Source organism: Topomyia yanbarensis, chromosome 2 (assembly GCF_030247195.1).
Source record: "Topomyia yanbarensis strain Yona2022 chromosome 2, ASM3024719v1, whole genome shotgun sequence".
NCBI classification, from domain to species: Eukaryota; Metazoa; Arthropoda; class Insecta; order Diptera; family Culicidae; genus Topomyia; species Topomyia yanbarensis.
The window spans coordinates 106,061,607-106,078,070 of NC_080671.1; the positions used below are offsets into that span (position 1 = coordinate 106,061,607).

Below are 16,464 nucleotides of genomic sequence, written 5' to 3' on the forward strand. Positions count from 1 at the left end.
CAACATAGAGTGCCGTCTAGTTACAGAACTGACAGATGAGAATCTGACCGAATACATATACATAGCGTTCTTTAACTATAGGTGGCGTCTTGAGTAAGTGATTAGAAATCGAATGTCATGTAGCAAGGAATGCGTTGGGTCAGCCACATCCTCGCCGCACGATTGTCGTTGAAAATACCACGGAACTCTGAATTAGGGCGTGTAAACGTACATTGATTCTGGGATCAGTGCTACATTTTGCGTGCTACATTCCCAAAAAAAATGCCAGGGCACCCGTACCACTAACGACTTCCGGCCAATCATCCTGCTGTCCGGCACCGCCAAAACGCGGGAAAGAATGGTAAACCGGCGACCGACCACAAACTCCTTGACCCACGCAAGTTCGCCTTCCGAAAAGGACTCGGTACTGGAGCCCACATATGATCCAGCGGGGAAATACTCGACAAGGCCATATCAGAAAATCTACGCGTCGACATGACCATCCTAGACGTAGCAAAAGCATGCAACACAGGGTAGCGAAAAGGGCTCCAAGATCTCAAACGATGGGAGCTGCACGGAAACCTCGACACATTCATCCAGAACTACCTCACCAACCGACGCTTCCGGGTCTGTATAATCGGGACCCTATCGCAGGAATTCTGCGAGACGAACGGAGTGCCGCAAGGCTCAGTGCTTACCGTGACATTATTTCTCATCAGGATGAACTCGCTCTTCGCAGCGCTACCCGGGAGGTTCCAACGTGTTCGTTTACGCCGTCGACATCATCCTAGTGGCCCTGGGGAAAACCGTTTCATGTACCCGGATATCACGGCGGCCGTCAACCCCGTCGGCCGATAGGCACTCGCAACAGGATTCAACATATACATGTACCACCTAGTGCCAATCCAGGCCAATCCACCTCAACGACACCATGGTACCATTTCGGAAGCAACCAGTTATTCTCGGAGTCACAATCAACAGGAAATTGACGCTGATGCTTCACTTCCGACAAATGAAAAAAGACTGCGAAATAGAAAGCGGCTGGTCCGCACTACCAAAAACCACCGTAGAACGACACTCGACGTCGGACGATCCATAATAAACAAAACAAAATTTTCTACGGCATCCAACTCACGTGCCGAAACTCCACCAACCTCGGGCCACTATACCACGGAGCGGTGCTGTTAGACTCCGGACTACTACCCTGCCGAAGTAGCGTGGGTCTAGGTCGGAGTACTCCCCCGCCGCTGGGAAGCAGCCAGGGTAGCCCTCAAACGGGCACTAAATTCCCTCGAGAGGACTGATGTCACCTCCTCATCATCGCCACCTGGAATTCACAAAAAACCCTCCCAGCCATCACCCGACTACATCGCATAACACCACGAACCTGGTAAGACCCTGGACCTAACATTGACGACAGCCCTACCCGCACAATAAAGGCCGGAGACCTCCCGAGCAGTATCATACCAAAATATACTCAACTCATCAATCTGAAACACCAACACATTAAATTATTCACCAACAATTCCAAGGCAGACGATGGCGTAGAAGTGGACTAGGACTCAGTATTCACAGCGGAAGCTGCAACCATCGTAGTGACAATAGCTAAGAGACGCAGACGAACCAACCGTAATTTTAATCGACTCCTTGTCAGTCCTACGGGACATCGCATAAGGAATTTCAACCAAGCAATTCGTACAGGCCATCGAGTCGCACCGAGACCCACTGATCACACTGTACTGGATCTCTGGCCATAGCGGCATCAGAGGGACATAGATGCTGACCGGCGAGCCCTGCATGGCAGACGTGTCCAGGCCCGCTACCAGAAGAAATACCATCAATCAACATATACAGAGAATTAAACATGAACCTGCGCAACGGATTCACTGGAGGAGCTCCCGAGGCCACAAACGGAAGATCAAGGGATCTGCCGACTGCTGGTCTGACCGAGCAGGTTAGAAAGAACTGAAAATACTCTCCCGACTCCGGGTGGGACACACGAGAGTTACTCACGCCTACATCATCTCCAGGGAACCAACACCGGAATGTACCACATGCAACACCCGACTCTCTGTATGATCCGACCAATTCAATCCGAGACGTGCTGTCCAACGTCCGGGAAGAAGTACTGCTTCTATTTTAAAAGGACACCCGCCTATACGATCGCATCTGAATCAACCAAACCAAACGTGGACTCTCGGCCACACCTTCGCCGGCTGATGTAGAGGTTTTCCGCGGCCCTCTCCAGTCAACTACAATCAATCATACTACTAGCGGAGCGCCATTGACTAAGGACTCTCTACCACACTCCTACCGGGTACTAGAAAGGTTTCCCACCTCCCTCACCAACCAAGACCGAACCCTCGAAGACATCTCAATAGAGAAGCGACGAGCCAACCTGAAACAACCACAGATGGGCCCGGCAACGGCAATGGAGAGGGCGCTCATGGCCCCGCAAGGCCACTATAAATCGAAAGTCTTTTCCAACAAATCTCCATCAACCACCAACACGACCCATTCAGTCAAGACCAAATCCTCGAAGAGTGCTGTGCTGGAGAGGTTCCCCATGGCCTGCAACCGGCCTGCCCACCTACTGAAGCGACGAGCCAACCTGCAACAACCACAGGCACCACCGAAGTGAAAAGCAACTAACCGTTGGTCCTCTGCCACACCCCGACTAGGAGCTGGAGAGGCCTTCCGCGACCCCGTCATTACCAGAATGATTTCCACTGCATTACTACTGGAGGAGGATTAAAAGTGCTATAGGAACAGAGACACCAGAGGAACCCGACGAAGAATGCGAATTGACATCATGAGGAGGTCACAAGAGGAATACAAGATGAACACACTTATTGATATCAAACGTGTCCACGTGGATGAACAGAAAGCATGTAGAAATCAACTTCCATCTGACGCAATTTGTGTTAAGCTATTGCTGTTAAAGAAATTACGCACACAGATTTGAGTATGCGGAGTACCCTATATGTCGGAAGCGCACAGACGTTGAAGGGACATCGTAGCACGTGGTTTTGACAGCAAATTATGTCGGCTCTACAGCAAAATGTCGGCATGATCAAGCGAATGGATGAATGAGACAATGGGTAAAAGCCCCGTGGAGTAGGCCGGGCCCATCGCCAGGGACTAGCTCGAGTAGTTCGCGGCGATGCACCGGAAGCGGATTGTCAAGGTGCCAGTATACCGGACGCAACACTTTACCCAGAATCGCCGGACCAACCTCGTGCACCTACCTGGAAGTCCGTGAGCAGGCTAGTTCCACTGCCGAGGACTAGATCGCGGTAGGTAGCGTGAAGTGTCATTAGTGGGTCTTCGGGGCACCAGCGGGCCGGAAGCGCTGGAACGACCTCGACACCTGAGTAAATAACTACAAAACTAGGAACTAAATGTGTCATATAACCGGCATCGGTAAGGGGAGAAATTCTGCCGCCGAGAAACTCTCAGTCCGAATTGGCTAGATTGCCCGCCGGGTACTAACTGTCCATGTAGATCGCGACAAAACTGGAAGCTAAATGGCTTGCGGAAACAGAAGACAATTTGTTCCTTGAGATGGGAGGGAAATGGCTACAGGCACTACAAACCAGGCGTATGAATCTGTTTAAACCTTACTATTAAAATAATCTAACACACACGCACATTTTCGGATCTCGACGAACTCCATCCAATGGTATATGACACTCGGCACTCCGGGTCTCGGTTGAAAAAAAAACGAGTTTCATGAGTGATTGCATATTTTTATATGAGAAAGGCCAAAAATGCGCTGACGATTCCTGTAGGTTTCATCAAATACAAATTTGTATTTGGTTTCATAAATCCGTATATCTATTGGATGAAGTTTTAAATTCTCTGATATGGTTGCATATTCCACCAGCTCAAAATTACGTGAAGAGAAATAGTGACGTGATTTACAATATTTGGGTCTCAGGGAAGCCATCTCGGATCTATGTAGTTTTCCACGTTTTTCGATGGCGTTTCATACATTATAGCAAACTTAAACGAATTCTTTTTTTCTCGCGCGAATGACGGTGAATGTTTTCATAATAAAATTATATTGTATCTCTTCTAGCGGCCCAGCAACCGTGATTCGTCTGGGAGAACTCGCTCTGGACTCCTCAAACGATGAAGCCTTCCCGGAGGACTTCAATATCGCCGATTTGATTCCTCATCCAGACTACAAGCAATCCTCGCAGTACAATGACATCGCACTGATGAAACTGGACCGCAAGGTCATCTTCTCACCCTACATTCGACCGATTTGTCTTCCGACCGATGGTGATCTAGGCAACGCGAGAGCCATCGCCACCGGATGGGGTACGATCGGGTACGGCGAATCGACCAGTGCGATGCTGCTCAAGGTAGTACTGGATATGTTCCCCTTCGACGAATGTGTCGGACACTTCGATGTCAACAGACGCCTAAAGGATGGACTTCGACAGGATAGTCAGATATGTGCTGGATCGCGAAACTCCTCCAAGGATACGTGTCAGGTATAATACATCAAAATTGCTAGTAGGTAGCAATAAAATTAACATTCGAAAGTTATATTACAGGGTGATTCTGGCGGACCACTTCAAATCTACAACGACGCCAACGTTTACTGTACATACACAATCATTGGAGTGACCTCTTTCGGCAAATACTGTGGCCTGGCCGGTTCTCCTGGAGTCTATACCAAGGTGTACAACTATATTTCATGGATCGAAAATCTTATTTTCTAACACATGTAGATACCGATATAAAACAAAACGAACCTTACCTCAACGCTGATAGACGTCGCTCGTGAATAGCTGATAGATTATTTTACTTAACTTCAATCCGATAGTCCTTTTCGCTGGTCCATATGGCAGGTTCAACATGCGTTCCTTCTCCTCCTCGCTGGTGCACTTTTCGTAGGCAAGATAAAGCCTCTTCGCAGTTGGATACCGTTCCACGATCGCATTCACTTTCTCTATCGTTAGCAGTTTGATTTGAAGCAATTGTTTCATGAATATTTCTCTTACGGTACATTCGCGGTTTTTTAACGACTGTTTATTGAATATTTCGAACGAAATTAACGGGATTGTTCGTTGTTTGAGACTAAAATCCATAGCCGTAGCTTTGATAGTTTCTTGGGGTAAATTAGTGATATTCCAAAACTGTTTATCCTGTAATCAGTAAAAGATAATTAGAATGATTACCATAATCATACTGTAAACCATCTAAACTCACCTTTATATTTTTGTTTAATAACTTTGTCATGACCGATAGATACAGTACAGTGTGCTGGTGATTTTCCGTATACTTTACAGCAAAATCTTGAACGAGCGTATTCAAAGCTGCCTGCGAAAGTGTACTGGCAGGAACACCAACTTGGCGATTATTGCCCAAGTGCTCAATCAAATAGATTATGTTGGCCAACCCACATTGTTTCAATCGAAACTTTTGCTCATGAAACCGACCGTCCTTAATACTGCTAGCAAGATCATCCATTCTTTTCCTTTCTACTATGTAAGGAAGAATAAATTCCTTCCCTCCGTCATCCCGAACAATCCACAGGAAATCGCCTACGCTTAAACGTCGAACATCGTATCTCACCTGATGCTGTCCCAGTTCATTCAGCGTTCGGTCAAGATTACTTCTTGACTTACCGATCGTTTCTTGGGTATCAACAAGCAGAATCGCTTCCGGATTCGATATCGTAACATACTGCTGGTCAAGAACTTCCAAATTTTCGAATATGGAATCATCCGGTATCTCAAACTGCTCGGCATCTGTTAACTGTTCTTTGTCACCTAAAAATAAACCCGATTATTACCTAACACTTTATGCTCTCTTTTAAACTAACCTTCACCGTGTACCTCGCCAATAATCTTTCGGTAGAACTCTAGGCTCTCGTCATTCAACATCTTTTCGACTTGCTGATCATGCATCATCGCCGTCCTAATTTCGCCACCATTCGCCAGATAGGCCCGCCAACGTTTTTCCAAGGTCTCGCAGATAGTCTTGCCGAAATCGGCAAGCATGAAACAATCTCGACCGGAAGCAATCGGCAGAGGATATCGTCGCAACGATGCCAGCGCTTTCTGCAATGGTATACGACTCATCGAATCCTTGTCTTCTGCCTTGGACAGCATCTCCTGGAGCCACCGTTCAAACAGCGGGTTAGGGCAGCTAATTTCGATGCCAATCTGACGAACGGTGGACGATGCCGCTGCCAAACGATCCGAATGCTGTCGGATAATGCAAATTTTACGATACTTATGCTTGGGCATATTTTGGTTCTATTATTTTTTACACATAACATAAATGCGACGACTTTTTTCTAATTTGTATTAAATTTGAACAAGAAATTTTGTAAAACTACGCATACGAGTAGCAAGCAACGGTAGCAACCGCCAACCGGCTTAATTTTTGTTTACATAGCCGGGATTCTTGAATCAAATGTCAGTCAAAGCAGACGAGGATACACACTTAAAATCCATTACCTACTAGTATGTAATTTTAATTTGCTGTCCTTATTTGACTACCGGAAAACAAGGAAGAGGGAATGATTTTTTTACTCAAAATTAATGGGATGAAGTTTAGTCGGCTTTGGGGAATATCTCATTATTTTTGGGTAAATTTGGACTCCCTCTCTTTCGTTTTTCGTTGGAGGAAGTGGGATGCACATATTTAAAATTACTCACTGCTAGGTAATGCAAGTTTTCTGTGTAAGGTTAAGGGATGTGCTCCCGGGATTTTCAGAACAATTCAATAATCAATTCTCACATAATTTTTCAATACAGCGAAACTCGTTTTTGACCCAAACAGAAAAAAAAGCATTTTCGAAGTTTTAATTCAAATGTTATTTAAATACCATACCGATTTTTTCAAAAGTCATTCAGTCAAATTTCTCAGTAAAGGTGACTTTTTATTGAATAGAACCCGGATAAAATTTTACAATAGCATTTACCTTACAAACAATCATAAAACGTTGCTGTTGTGCTATCTTATGACAAGCGCCATTTAGCACATTTCGAGAAAAACGATTTTTAAAGTTTGAGATTGAATATCTTGAAACTTATAAATGGTAAAAACAATTCAAAGAAGACAATTAATGCTTCAATCTATTCTGTATGAAACTCTCAAATACCACGAAGTTCAGTTGACTATATTGCGAGTTTTCACTATAAATGTAAACAAAAGTCGCACTCACACGTGTCGTAGGCGTGTATTGATGGCAAAATTTGTATGGCGTGTCATAATTGTGCATGGAAAATTTTCCATAGAAAAAAAGCATCAATTATTAACTTCTATTAATATCTTCGGCTTTATTCGGCCTAGAAACAATCGATGAGATGCATTTTGAAGGAAATTGAGCAAGCAATCTAGTAAAAATAGTAATTTTTAATTACAGTGTTGCCAAACACGAAATATTGCCAATTTAAAAGTAAAACTGCATATTTCTCGCAATACATGTATTTTTATTTTAAAAAATATTATGCCATTGTATTCCTCAGACATTTTTACATATAAAAACATCAAAAACTTCTACATAACTTAAGCGAATCCCAAGATACAGTGATTTAAAGCAAAAAACTGACAATTTCTCATCACTTTTTTCGCTATACCTCAGTAACCAAGCAAAATTTCAAAATTCTGAAAACGCCATTTTGTAGAGAATTTTCAGATTAGTAATGTTGCATATCTAACTCAGTTTACCCCAAAATGGCGTTTGTCATAAGATAGCACAACAGCGACGAAAACAGTAAATATTACCTATATTCAGCTTTTTGATGGTGGCTGCGTTTTCAAATGCGCACTCTATTTTGACAAGTCGTCTGTACAGTGTCAACTTCTTTGACAACTCGTCAGTAGTGTCAATTTTGACAAGCGGTCTCACTAGCTGCTGCTTCCCGGGACATCACTTGGGACATGTGGCTTTAGGCGTTCACATATGTCGTGTGAACTGTCTGGAATTTTTTGTGTCTAACTAGTGCTAATTTGGGTACTAGTTTAGATACATCGTCTAAATAGACACCCAGATGGTGCTAGTTACTGACGAGATAAATTCGAAACACAAAAAAATCAAAACTTAATTTATATTAGGTCTTGTGCCCTTAACGCGCAAAACGGTTTAGTCCAATTTTTATTGCTGACAAAAAGTTTTTCAACTGGATCATGAAGAATAACTCTCTCCTTTAATGGGTCGTGCACAAATTAACAATTTTTTTTCAGCGAATATCGACCCTTCTCTCCCCCTCGTAGCATTTGGTCCTAAAATTGTAACCTCCCTTTTGTAAATAACGTAACAACTACAAACTCATCATCCCCCAAACGGCCGAGGATACATTTTATAATTCTTTCAAACACATGTCCCTACAAAATGTTTGACAGCTTTTATCAACATTTTCATTATAATGGCAAATTGCGTTCAAAACAAGCTCATCATAAAGAATATAGTGTTGATAGTTTTGTTTTGAATTTTAAATGGACCATGAAGAAAAGTTCTACCAGCTGCCAATGTTTCTAAAAATGATACGTTCATCTATATTACTAATTTTTGTTTGGTTTAATCAGAAGAGAATTTAATTCAGCTACCAAACTAAGTCTACTAGATAGCAAAATTAGCTAACTAATGTAGCAAGTTAAATCCGCATACCAAATCTTTTCGTTTTTTTTTGTTGGCTTCCAATTCCGCGAATCGAAAAACTTACCACATGAAAATCCGTGTAAAAAGTAACTTGTGTGAATTTAAATTTATTTTTCTTGGGAATGGAGGAACATTAAATTGTTGTCTCTAATAAATGGCTTTTGAAGTTCGCCAAAAACAACTAAACGTCGCACAACTTGTGACCCTACCCTCACCCTCGTCACAAATTTGGTGTACTCCAACTATTCCCCAAATGCTGCGTCGTTTATGCATGGCTCCCTATTTCATAAACCGATAGAGTAAGCAGGTTTCTCGCATCCTAATGTACCAGTCCCAGCTCCGAGGGGCAACTAGGGGCAGATCACTTGTGATGCATTTTTAAAAATCAGATAAATTAAATGCATTTCTTTCCATCAAAATAGAAATTCATAATGAATTTTGCGTTGCGTGCAATGTATTTTGCGTTGCGTGTAAGACGTCAAAACCCTACAAAAAACTAGCCCTATATTCAACAAAATGTCGAACAAAGTGAATCAGCGTAGGACGTTTGTTAAACAAACTTTTCTACGAGGGAGTGCAAAGTTGATGCAAAAATGGAAATTAAATGCATTTTTACTAATTTGATGAAAATTTGTTATACATTTCTAGAGTGATCTACCCCTAGAGGGGCAAGCACTAGCAGATTTGAGTGCGTCGTATTGAAAATACCAACGTATTTTAAATATAATTAAAGTGAATAATGAAAGTACTTCTGTTGTACTTAATAAGGTACTTAGGGCCGATTTATTCACCCTTGCTTAACGCTTAAGCCAGGTTTAAACGTACTGTAAAGCTGGTTTAAAAGTTAAGCGAGGGTGAAGAAATCGGCCCTTAATGTAATTAATATCGATGTGTACGTACTTAAAGTATTTAAAGTACATCTTGACGGTAATTAAAATATTTTGCGTATTTAAAGTACGAAGGCGCTGTACTTAAAATCGTTTCAGTAATTAAAGTACAACGAATTCAACGTGTACTTTTTTAAATCTTTGTGGTACTTAATGTGCTTTATGATATTTAATGGTACTAAAGTAACTAATTATGTAATACTTTTGGCACTGCGTCGTATTGAATATTTAGTGCTTGCCCTTCGCCCAGCTCAACTTATTGTCGCTATAATTTTAACCTGACACTTGACTCGCAGATACTAAAAGCTTAGCTTCAAAGCGGATAGAATTTTACAATAGCATTTACCTTACAAACAACCATAAAACGATATATATTATACCCACTGAGACGTCCAAAAAATTGTTTCAAAATCGTTCAACACGGGTCCAACGATGGACGTTTGTTGAACGTTTATTTGGACGTTGTCCAAATTTGTCCAACGAACGTCCTTCATTGAACAATTTCGAAACCAACCGTTCTTAGAGGGTAGTTATTACTGTTTCAACATTGTTAGACGCAAAGTTCTCGCAGTAGATTTACAATAATATTTCATGTAACAATCAATCTTACTGCACTTACTGCAAAAACTCGATTTTTCCATGTTAAGATACATAACCACCCACCTTTTTCACTGTTAAAGTCGATTTTACATTAAAATGTACTGTAGAAACGTTAAAGTTTTTTTTATTGTAGCATAGCACTAGAATTTACTGCATATTATTGTAAAATTACTGTACTGTCAGTTTTTCACTCTTAGCAAAAAACAACCAACGCATATTCTTAGTTTAAAAATAAAACTTTTGTTTTGAGTACTATTCTTCATTTGCTTAAAAGGAAAACTTTTACTTTGATTATTATTCTTGATTAATTTAAAAGTTTTACTTTCAGCCTAATAGTTGGCATTGGTTGTTTTTTGCTAAGAGCGGAACACTCTTAATTTTACCAATATTTTTTTTTCTGTGTACAGAGATGCCAGATTTGAAGACATGTCTGCAAATTCGCAGACTTTTAATTTTAGCTGCAGATTTTTCGATGACATGATTTCATGATATTTGCAAATTTTTTAGTTTGGTTGCAGATATTTACAGATTATTGAAAATAAAGGCTTTTGGTTACACTAGTTTCAAATCTACCTTAGGTTTTTCCTCCATAAGCTATTTCTCTCTACTTATCTTGGGCTATAATGCACTATTTCCATTAAATATAACACATCATCAATATCATTTTTGGGCAAGAGTAGTTTTCCTGACATTTTTCGTTCTTCTCAGATTTTTACAATTGTCATTGCAGACATTTGAAAAAAGTATCTGGCATTATAACACATCATTATATAAAAATGCACTCTACTTCCGACGTGATTCCATTGTTTAAAACCAGAGAAAATACGATTGCTGCTGGTTGAATTTTCCAGTTTTCACCTGCAACCAATATGTGAGGCAGAATGATAAGCAATGTGAGACAAATAAAAAAATGTTCATAAAAAAAGAAAATAACTATTCGCGAATCCTGTTCCAGGTTTTAAGTAAAGGCTAGTTTACAGTTCAGGAAACGGATCAAGGGATTTCGCACGGGATTTGCGTCGGGATTTGATCAGGGAAAATTTCCACCCAAGATCTCTCCAAACTGTCAAACCAAAAACTACACTGCTTCTTAAAAATACCAACAGTATCGAACTTGCAACGAATTGCAAACCTTATAAAAATATTTTTTTCCCCATCGGAAACAATTTGGGTTGTATTGTTGCGGGTAGAATTTCTGTGTGAGGTTTTAAAATCCCGTAACGTTTCCCGCGGTTGGGTTTACACTTCAGGAAAGCTGTCATTTTTGTGTAGACACATTTCCCGTCACGGGATTTGAAATCCCAAGCTCCTTTTGAAATACACAGGGACCCAAATTCCGTGACCCGTTTTGTGAACTGTAAACTAGCCTTAATGACGAGTGTAAAATGAGGGTATTTAAATAACTCGATTGAACGAATTTTATATCAATGTTTATGAGTGAATTACATTTAAGCGTGCACCAGTTTTGATTCGATTGATTTTTAGATCACTTTGAAAACCTGTTTGACATTCAGCTGTCAGAAAATGTTATCGCTGGCAAATCCGAGTGACACGCAATCAGAAAACGTCGAATCGCGAGCCTTTCGTGTTTTCGCGTTCGACAAAGTTTTCCTTCGATCTTTTTGCGGCCGTATCAAGTTTTTGAACAAATCATACCGAGCAACAAATCTGTAGCTAATTGGTGACGGTGCCTGTTTCGTTTTATAGAGGGAAATTTTATCATCGCTAGGTTCGAATTTCCTGGTTAGTATATTAGGACCCCTTGAGAATGTCCGAAATCGTAGAGGAACTCGTCCAGCAAGTGCAGGAGAATCTCACTGAAGCCGCCAACGCGGCAGCAACCAATGGAACGGCAAAGACTCCTTCCACGCCGGAGGGCATGGCGCTGGCGTACGGAACCCTAGTGACAATGGCCATGTTGCCCATTTTCTTTGGGTCGATACGCTCCGTTAAGCACCATAAGGAACAAACGGTAAGTTATCAGTGTTGATCCGGAAGCGGTAATGGTAAACTTGTTTGTTTACAGAGCACTTTCCAGAAGACGGGTGAAAAGCCGGACACGATGACTTCCAAAGACGCGATGATGTTTCCGATTATGGCTTCCTGTGCACTGTTTGGACTGTACATGTTTTTCAAGATTTTTTCTAAGGACAACATTAACTTCCTGTTGACTGGCTACTTCTTCTTCCTCGGTGTGATGGCACTGTCTCATCTACTGAGCCCCGTCATAAGTTCTCTGATTCCGGCTGCCATCCCGAAAATCCCGTATCACCTGTCATTTAGTCAAGGACCCACGGAGGGCGTCAAGGGTGACAAGAAGACATATTTGATCGACTACAAATTCACCACCCATGATGTAGTATGCTTTATCATTTCCTTAGTCATCGGAGTTTGGTATTTGATGCAAAAACATTGGATTGCCAACAATTTGCTGGGATTGGCTTTCGCCGTGAACGGAGTAGAACTGCTACACTTGAACAATATAGTAACCGGTTGCATTCTGCTTAGTGGACTGTTCGTGTACGACATCTTTTGGGTGTTCGGAACTAACGTGATGGTCACTGTGGCGAAATCCTTTGAAGCTCCGATCAAACTAGTCTTTCCTCAGGATCTTATTTCTAACGGATTGGCGGCGTCAAACTTTGCCGTCCTCGGATTGGGAGATATTGTTATTCCGGGAATCTTCATAGCCCTGCTGCTACGTTTTGATAACAGCCTAAAGAGAAAGAGCAATCTGTACTTTTACGCAACGTTCACGGCGTACTTTTTCGGTCTCCTGGCGACGATCTTTGTGATGCATGTGTTCAAGCATGCCCAACCAGCGCTGCTCTATCTGGTACCGGCCTGTCTTGGAACTCCGCTGCTGCTGGCGCTGTTGAAGGGCGATATTAAGAAACTGTTTGCGTAAGTTTTACCTGCAAGCTAGAGGGTTAAGCAAATGCTGAGTTTCTTTGTTTATTCTTTAGTTATGAGGACCATCCGGAAGAGAAACCCAAGGAAACGAAAAAATCGGAAAAGAACTCTGGCGACGAAAGTACCAAGACGAAAAAGGAAGGCAAGAAAAAAGAATCGAAAAAAGTAAAATAAGTTAGAGAGGGTGTACTGTTTCACAGTGTGGGGGAATGCTTGTGTATGAACTGTTCATAACAGTCGGTATATTATTGTCTGCTCGCGGCACAGCATAACTGATTCTATTAATAAGTTCCATCATAGAGCTACTTTCGACGCGAAAGAATCCTTCCAGCACACGCACATGCTTATAAAATAGAATCATTTTTATTGATATACTTAGGAAAGTGCTATCGCAAGCAACATTTTCCTTTTCTCCCAGTATTCGCGAGCAAAAGAAATGGAATAGTATTCCACTCACAGAACGCAAATATATTCAATCAGCTCAAACAATTTCTGCCTAAAAGCGACATTCAAATTTAAAATAAATTAAGTCAGGCTGAAGTAGGTATGTCGTCCAGATGTACAAACAACAAAAATATGAACGCAGCTGTTTGGTTGCCGAAACTAGTTTCTCAACTTAAGAGATAAATGCAGACTATTTTACTCTATTCGGGAAGTACAATAGGGGAAAGATAGCTTTATTGTGATTTTTTGGGGAGATAACTATAGTTCTAATCAGCACAACAAGTTCTGTACTATTGTTTTTGTACAGCACCGATTGCAAAAACAAATAAATTAATGCTAGAAACGAGAGCCGTTTAGTATAATTCTTTGCTTACCTTTTGCTAAGTTTGCGACTGAGAATGTATTTTTATCGAACAGGCATGCTAGTGATATCGTTGTTTCGGTAGGATGAAAAGCTTTGACTATAAAGAGACAACTACAATAAATGTGGACTTTGTCACCATTGGAAGTAATTTTCAGAAACATGAGTAAATTCAAAACCCATTTTAAAATCTATACAGTTTTAAATCAAAAAAATGAAATATTGCTGAAAAGTGATGGAGATAAGTTAAAAGTGAATAGAATGCTGCATTGATAGCAGATTATGATTATAGACAAGATTTTTTATTATTGAGAGAAACGAGCATTTGATGTTTTTAGAATTTTGTTCATTTATTTAGTGCTGACCATGCGTTGTTTAATACTATTGTTCTTTAGTTTCAATACAAATCCAACTTAATTTACGTTTCTTCATTTGCCATCTGACTTCTTAGAATAGTGGTTTTCAACAAGGGGCGAATTGGACCATTGTACGGGTGAACTATGCGGAGTAAATTTTAACTTCTTTTTCTAAGCAGTCCCATCGGATATCTGGCTTCAACATTACGACCCCCCTCCCCCCTCCATAATATTTTAATGAAATTTGAAAAAAAAATTGAACATGTTCAACAAAAATATGCCTAACATTTTACATGGAATGCTCAAATATTCATTTGCCAAAGTTATCTTGTGAGAATATTTCTTTATAATGAAAATTGGCGACAGACCTCGGCACCTACCAGTCGGCTCGTTGTGGAGGCTAGAACTACAACGAGTAGATCGTGACGAAGCGGGGAGCTTATTGGTTCACGAAACGGACATCTGTACCAAGAGAAATTCCGCCACATTCTGTAGTCCTTCACTGGCGGCAAACATGGACTGGACAGTGTGCGAGAAGTATCCCCATAGCGACCGCCAGGCGATTCGCTACCGCATAAACCAACGGAACCCTGCTGCAGGACGGAGAAGGACGACCGGCTTTAGCTTGCATAGAAGACGAAAGCCTCTTTGTTGAGTCAGTTCGGCGAACAGCGGAATCAAGTACGTTGATGCGGCTGATCTAACAGGGTTTGTGACGGCTTGTGACGTTACAATGCCACGAAAACTGGAGCCACGCAGTAGATGGCGTCTAGCTTACTGGATAAATGAGTAGCTCAGTACGCTACACGCTGCTTGTCTCATAGCCAGGTCGGAGAGTGAGAGACGAGCGTAGACAACGTTTCCAGAAGCTAGGGCCGCTTTAAAACGAGAGAGCAAGCTTAGCAAGCCAGTTTGCCATAAGTAGCTGTGCTGAGAACTAGACGCCAATCCCGGGAGCAGGGTTGCCAAAATTAAATCTGTATTTTTGTCCTAAAAAATCTTTTCATCTGTATTTACTCATCGAAAATTCTGTATCGATATCTGTATCGAATCAGTTGAGTCGTTTAACCATTTGCTGGATTATCTATCGATTAATTCTTGTGGTTTAAATCAGTCAAGCAAGGACCTGTTTACATTTTCATAAAAAAAACACTACAAGTCGTTCTGATATTGAACTTGAGCTTGAGCTTGTGCGACCACCCCTGGCTGCTACTCCGTTATCGATCTTGACTAGCTGAGTATAAGTAGATAATTATGCTTGGGAGTAGCGAAACATCTTTCAATATGCAACTCTTGGTAATCCTAAAGTATTTATTGTTCAATATCGGCGCCGGCCAGGCCCGAACGTAGATCGCGGAAGGAAAGGTTAGTCCGATACTTGCTTTTGTTAGAGGCCGTATATACTACTGCGCACTCCACAAGTATCACAGGAGGAGGATATTTTTGTTAGTAAGAGTATAGAAGTTGGATCTACTTCTTCCTTAACGACGCCAGAGAGGTGACTTTACTATCTGGACTAGATATCGATCCACCAAACTCATAGACCGGGGACCAACGGCTTTACTTCCCTTCCGAAGGAAGACGTGACCACAGATTTTTTCACCTCAGAAAAATCTCAACGACCTCGGCTGGAATTGAACCCAGGCAACTGGAATGAATGGCGGTAACGCTTACCACTCAACCACCGGCGCCGTCTACAAGTCGTTCTGATATTTTACACCCAGAAACTTGAACCACAGACAAACAGACATAACACATTGAACAAAAATCCGATATTTCTATCGATCACATTTTTTAAACCATTCTTACTTGTCACTTGCGCTATCTATCGTGATTCCTGCTCAACTTCTTTGCTCACCTCATTGAAGATAGCGATGCTGGTTTCGTCACATTTGGCAGGACTGTTCTTATCTACCTCGCTGGGTTCAATAGAGAGGTGTTTGCGACATTTTTTGTGCTGAATCTTTGCAGCAGCAGCACCGATGATGTACATCAATCCGTTAAGTTCTCTTCGAGAATAGTTCTTTGCGTTTGAATCCAATGGCTTGAACTTGTAATCAAAATGTTGTTGGACTGTTGACTCTATATCATTTTCTTCAACAAGCAAATCATTTTCTTCAAGCAGTACATTCGCGTCGTCCTTTTCGCAATTTGTCGCAGAAGTGTGTTGTCGGAAGATAGATCTTTGTTTGCAGGAATAGCTGCGTAATTGAAAGCGGCAGCGAACTGATAGGCATTAGGAGCATCATTTCGTCCGCATCGTCTTCTTATTTCAGAAAACAAGTTTTCTACCACATC

The 16,464-nt window shown here is 41.4% G+C and overlaps 3 protein-coding genes across 3 annotated transcripts; 2 read left to right on the plus strand and 1 right to left on the minus strand.

Moving 5' to 3' along the window:
* Positions 1-3,936: 3,936 nt before the first annotated feature.
* Positions 3,937-4,712, plus strand: LOC131679104 (serine protease snake-like). Its single transcript, XM_058959666.1, has 2 exons — positions 3,937-4,481; positions 4,545-4,712. Exons 1-2 carry the CDS (start codon positions 4,014-4,016, stop codon positions 4,710-4,712), a joined length of 636 nt encoding a protein of 211 aa, XP_058815649.1. The 5' UTR covers positions 3,937-4,013.
* Positions 4,713-4,751: 39 nt separating this feature from the next.
* On the minus strand, positions 4,752-6,376 carry LOC131679100 (crossover junction endonuclease MUS81-like). Its single transcript, XM_058959659.1, has 3 exons — positions 5,819-6,376; positions 5,203-5,765; positions 4,752-5,138 (listed from the first exon to the last, which is right to left on the minus strand). Exons 1-3 carry the CDS (start codon positions 6,243-6,245, stop codon positions 4,752-4,754), a joined length of 1,377 nt encoding a protein of 458 aa, XP_058815642.1. The 5' UTR covers positions 6,246-6,376.
* Positions 6,377-11,613: 5,237 nt separating this feature from the next.
* LOC131679108 (minor histocompatibility antigen H13-like) lies at positions 11,614-14,227 on the plus strand. The gene is made up of 3 exons (XM_058959669.1): positions 11,614-12,064; positions 12,119-12,996; positions 13,059-14,227. Exons 1-3 carry the CDS (start codon positions 11,861-11,863, stop codon positions 13,177-13,179), a joined length of 1,203 nt encoding a protein of 400 aa, XP_058815652.1. The 5' UTR covers positions 11,614-11,860; the 3' UTR covers positions 13,180-14,227.
* Positions 14,228-16,464: the final 2,237 nt, after the last annotated feature.

Coding starts and splice junctions, on each gene's coding strand:
- LOC131679100 (XM_058959659.1), bottom strand. CDS start 6,245: ATGCCCAAGCATAAGTATCGTAAAATTTGCATTATCCGACAGCATTCG. Junction 5,766..5,818: donor TGGCGAGGTACACGGTGAAG/GTTAGTTTAAAA, acceptor GTTTATTTTTAG/GTGACAAAGAACAGTTAACA. Junction 5,139..5,202: donor TATTAAACAAAAATATAAAG/GTGAGTTTAGAT, acceptor TACTGATTACAG/GATAAACAGTTTTGGAATAT.
- LOC131679104 (XM_058959666.1), top strand. CDS start 4,014: ATGACGGTGAATGTTTTCATAATAAAATTATATTGTATCTCTTCTAGC. Junction 4,482..4,544: donor CCTCCAAGGATACGTGTCAG/GTATAATACATC, acceptor GTTATATTACAG/GGTGATTCTGGCGGACCACT.
- LOC131679108 (XM_058959669.1), top strand. CDS start 11,861: ATGTCCGAAATCGTAGAGGAACTCGTCCAGCAAGTGCAGGAGAATCTC. Junction 12,065..12,118: donor AGCACCATAAGGAACAAACG/GTAAGTTATCAG, acceptor GTTTGTTTACAG/AGCACTTTCCAGAAGACGGG. Junction 12,997..13,058: donor GATATTAAGAAACTGTTTGC/GTAAGTTTTACC, acceptor TTTATTCTTTAG/TTATGAGGACCATCCGGAAG.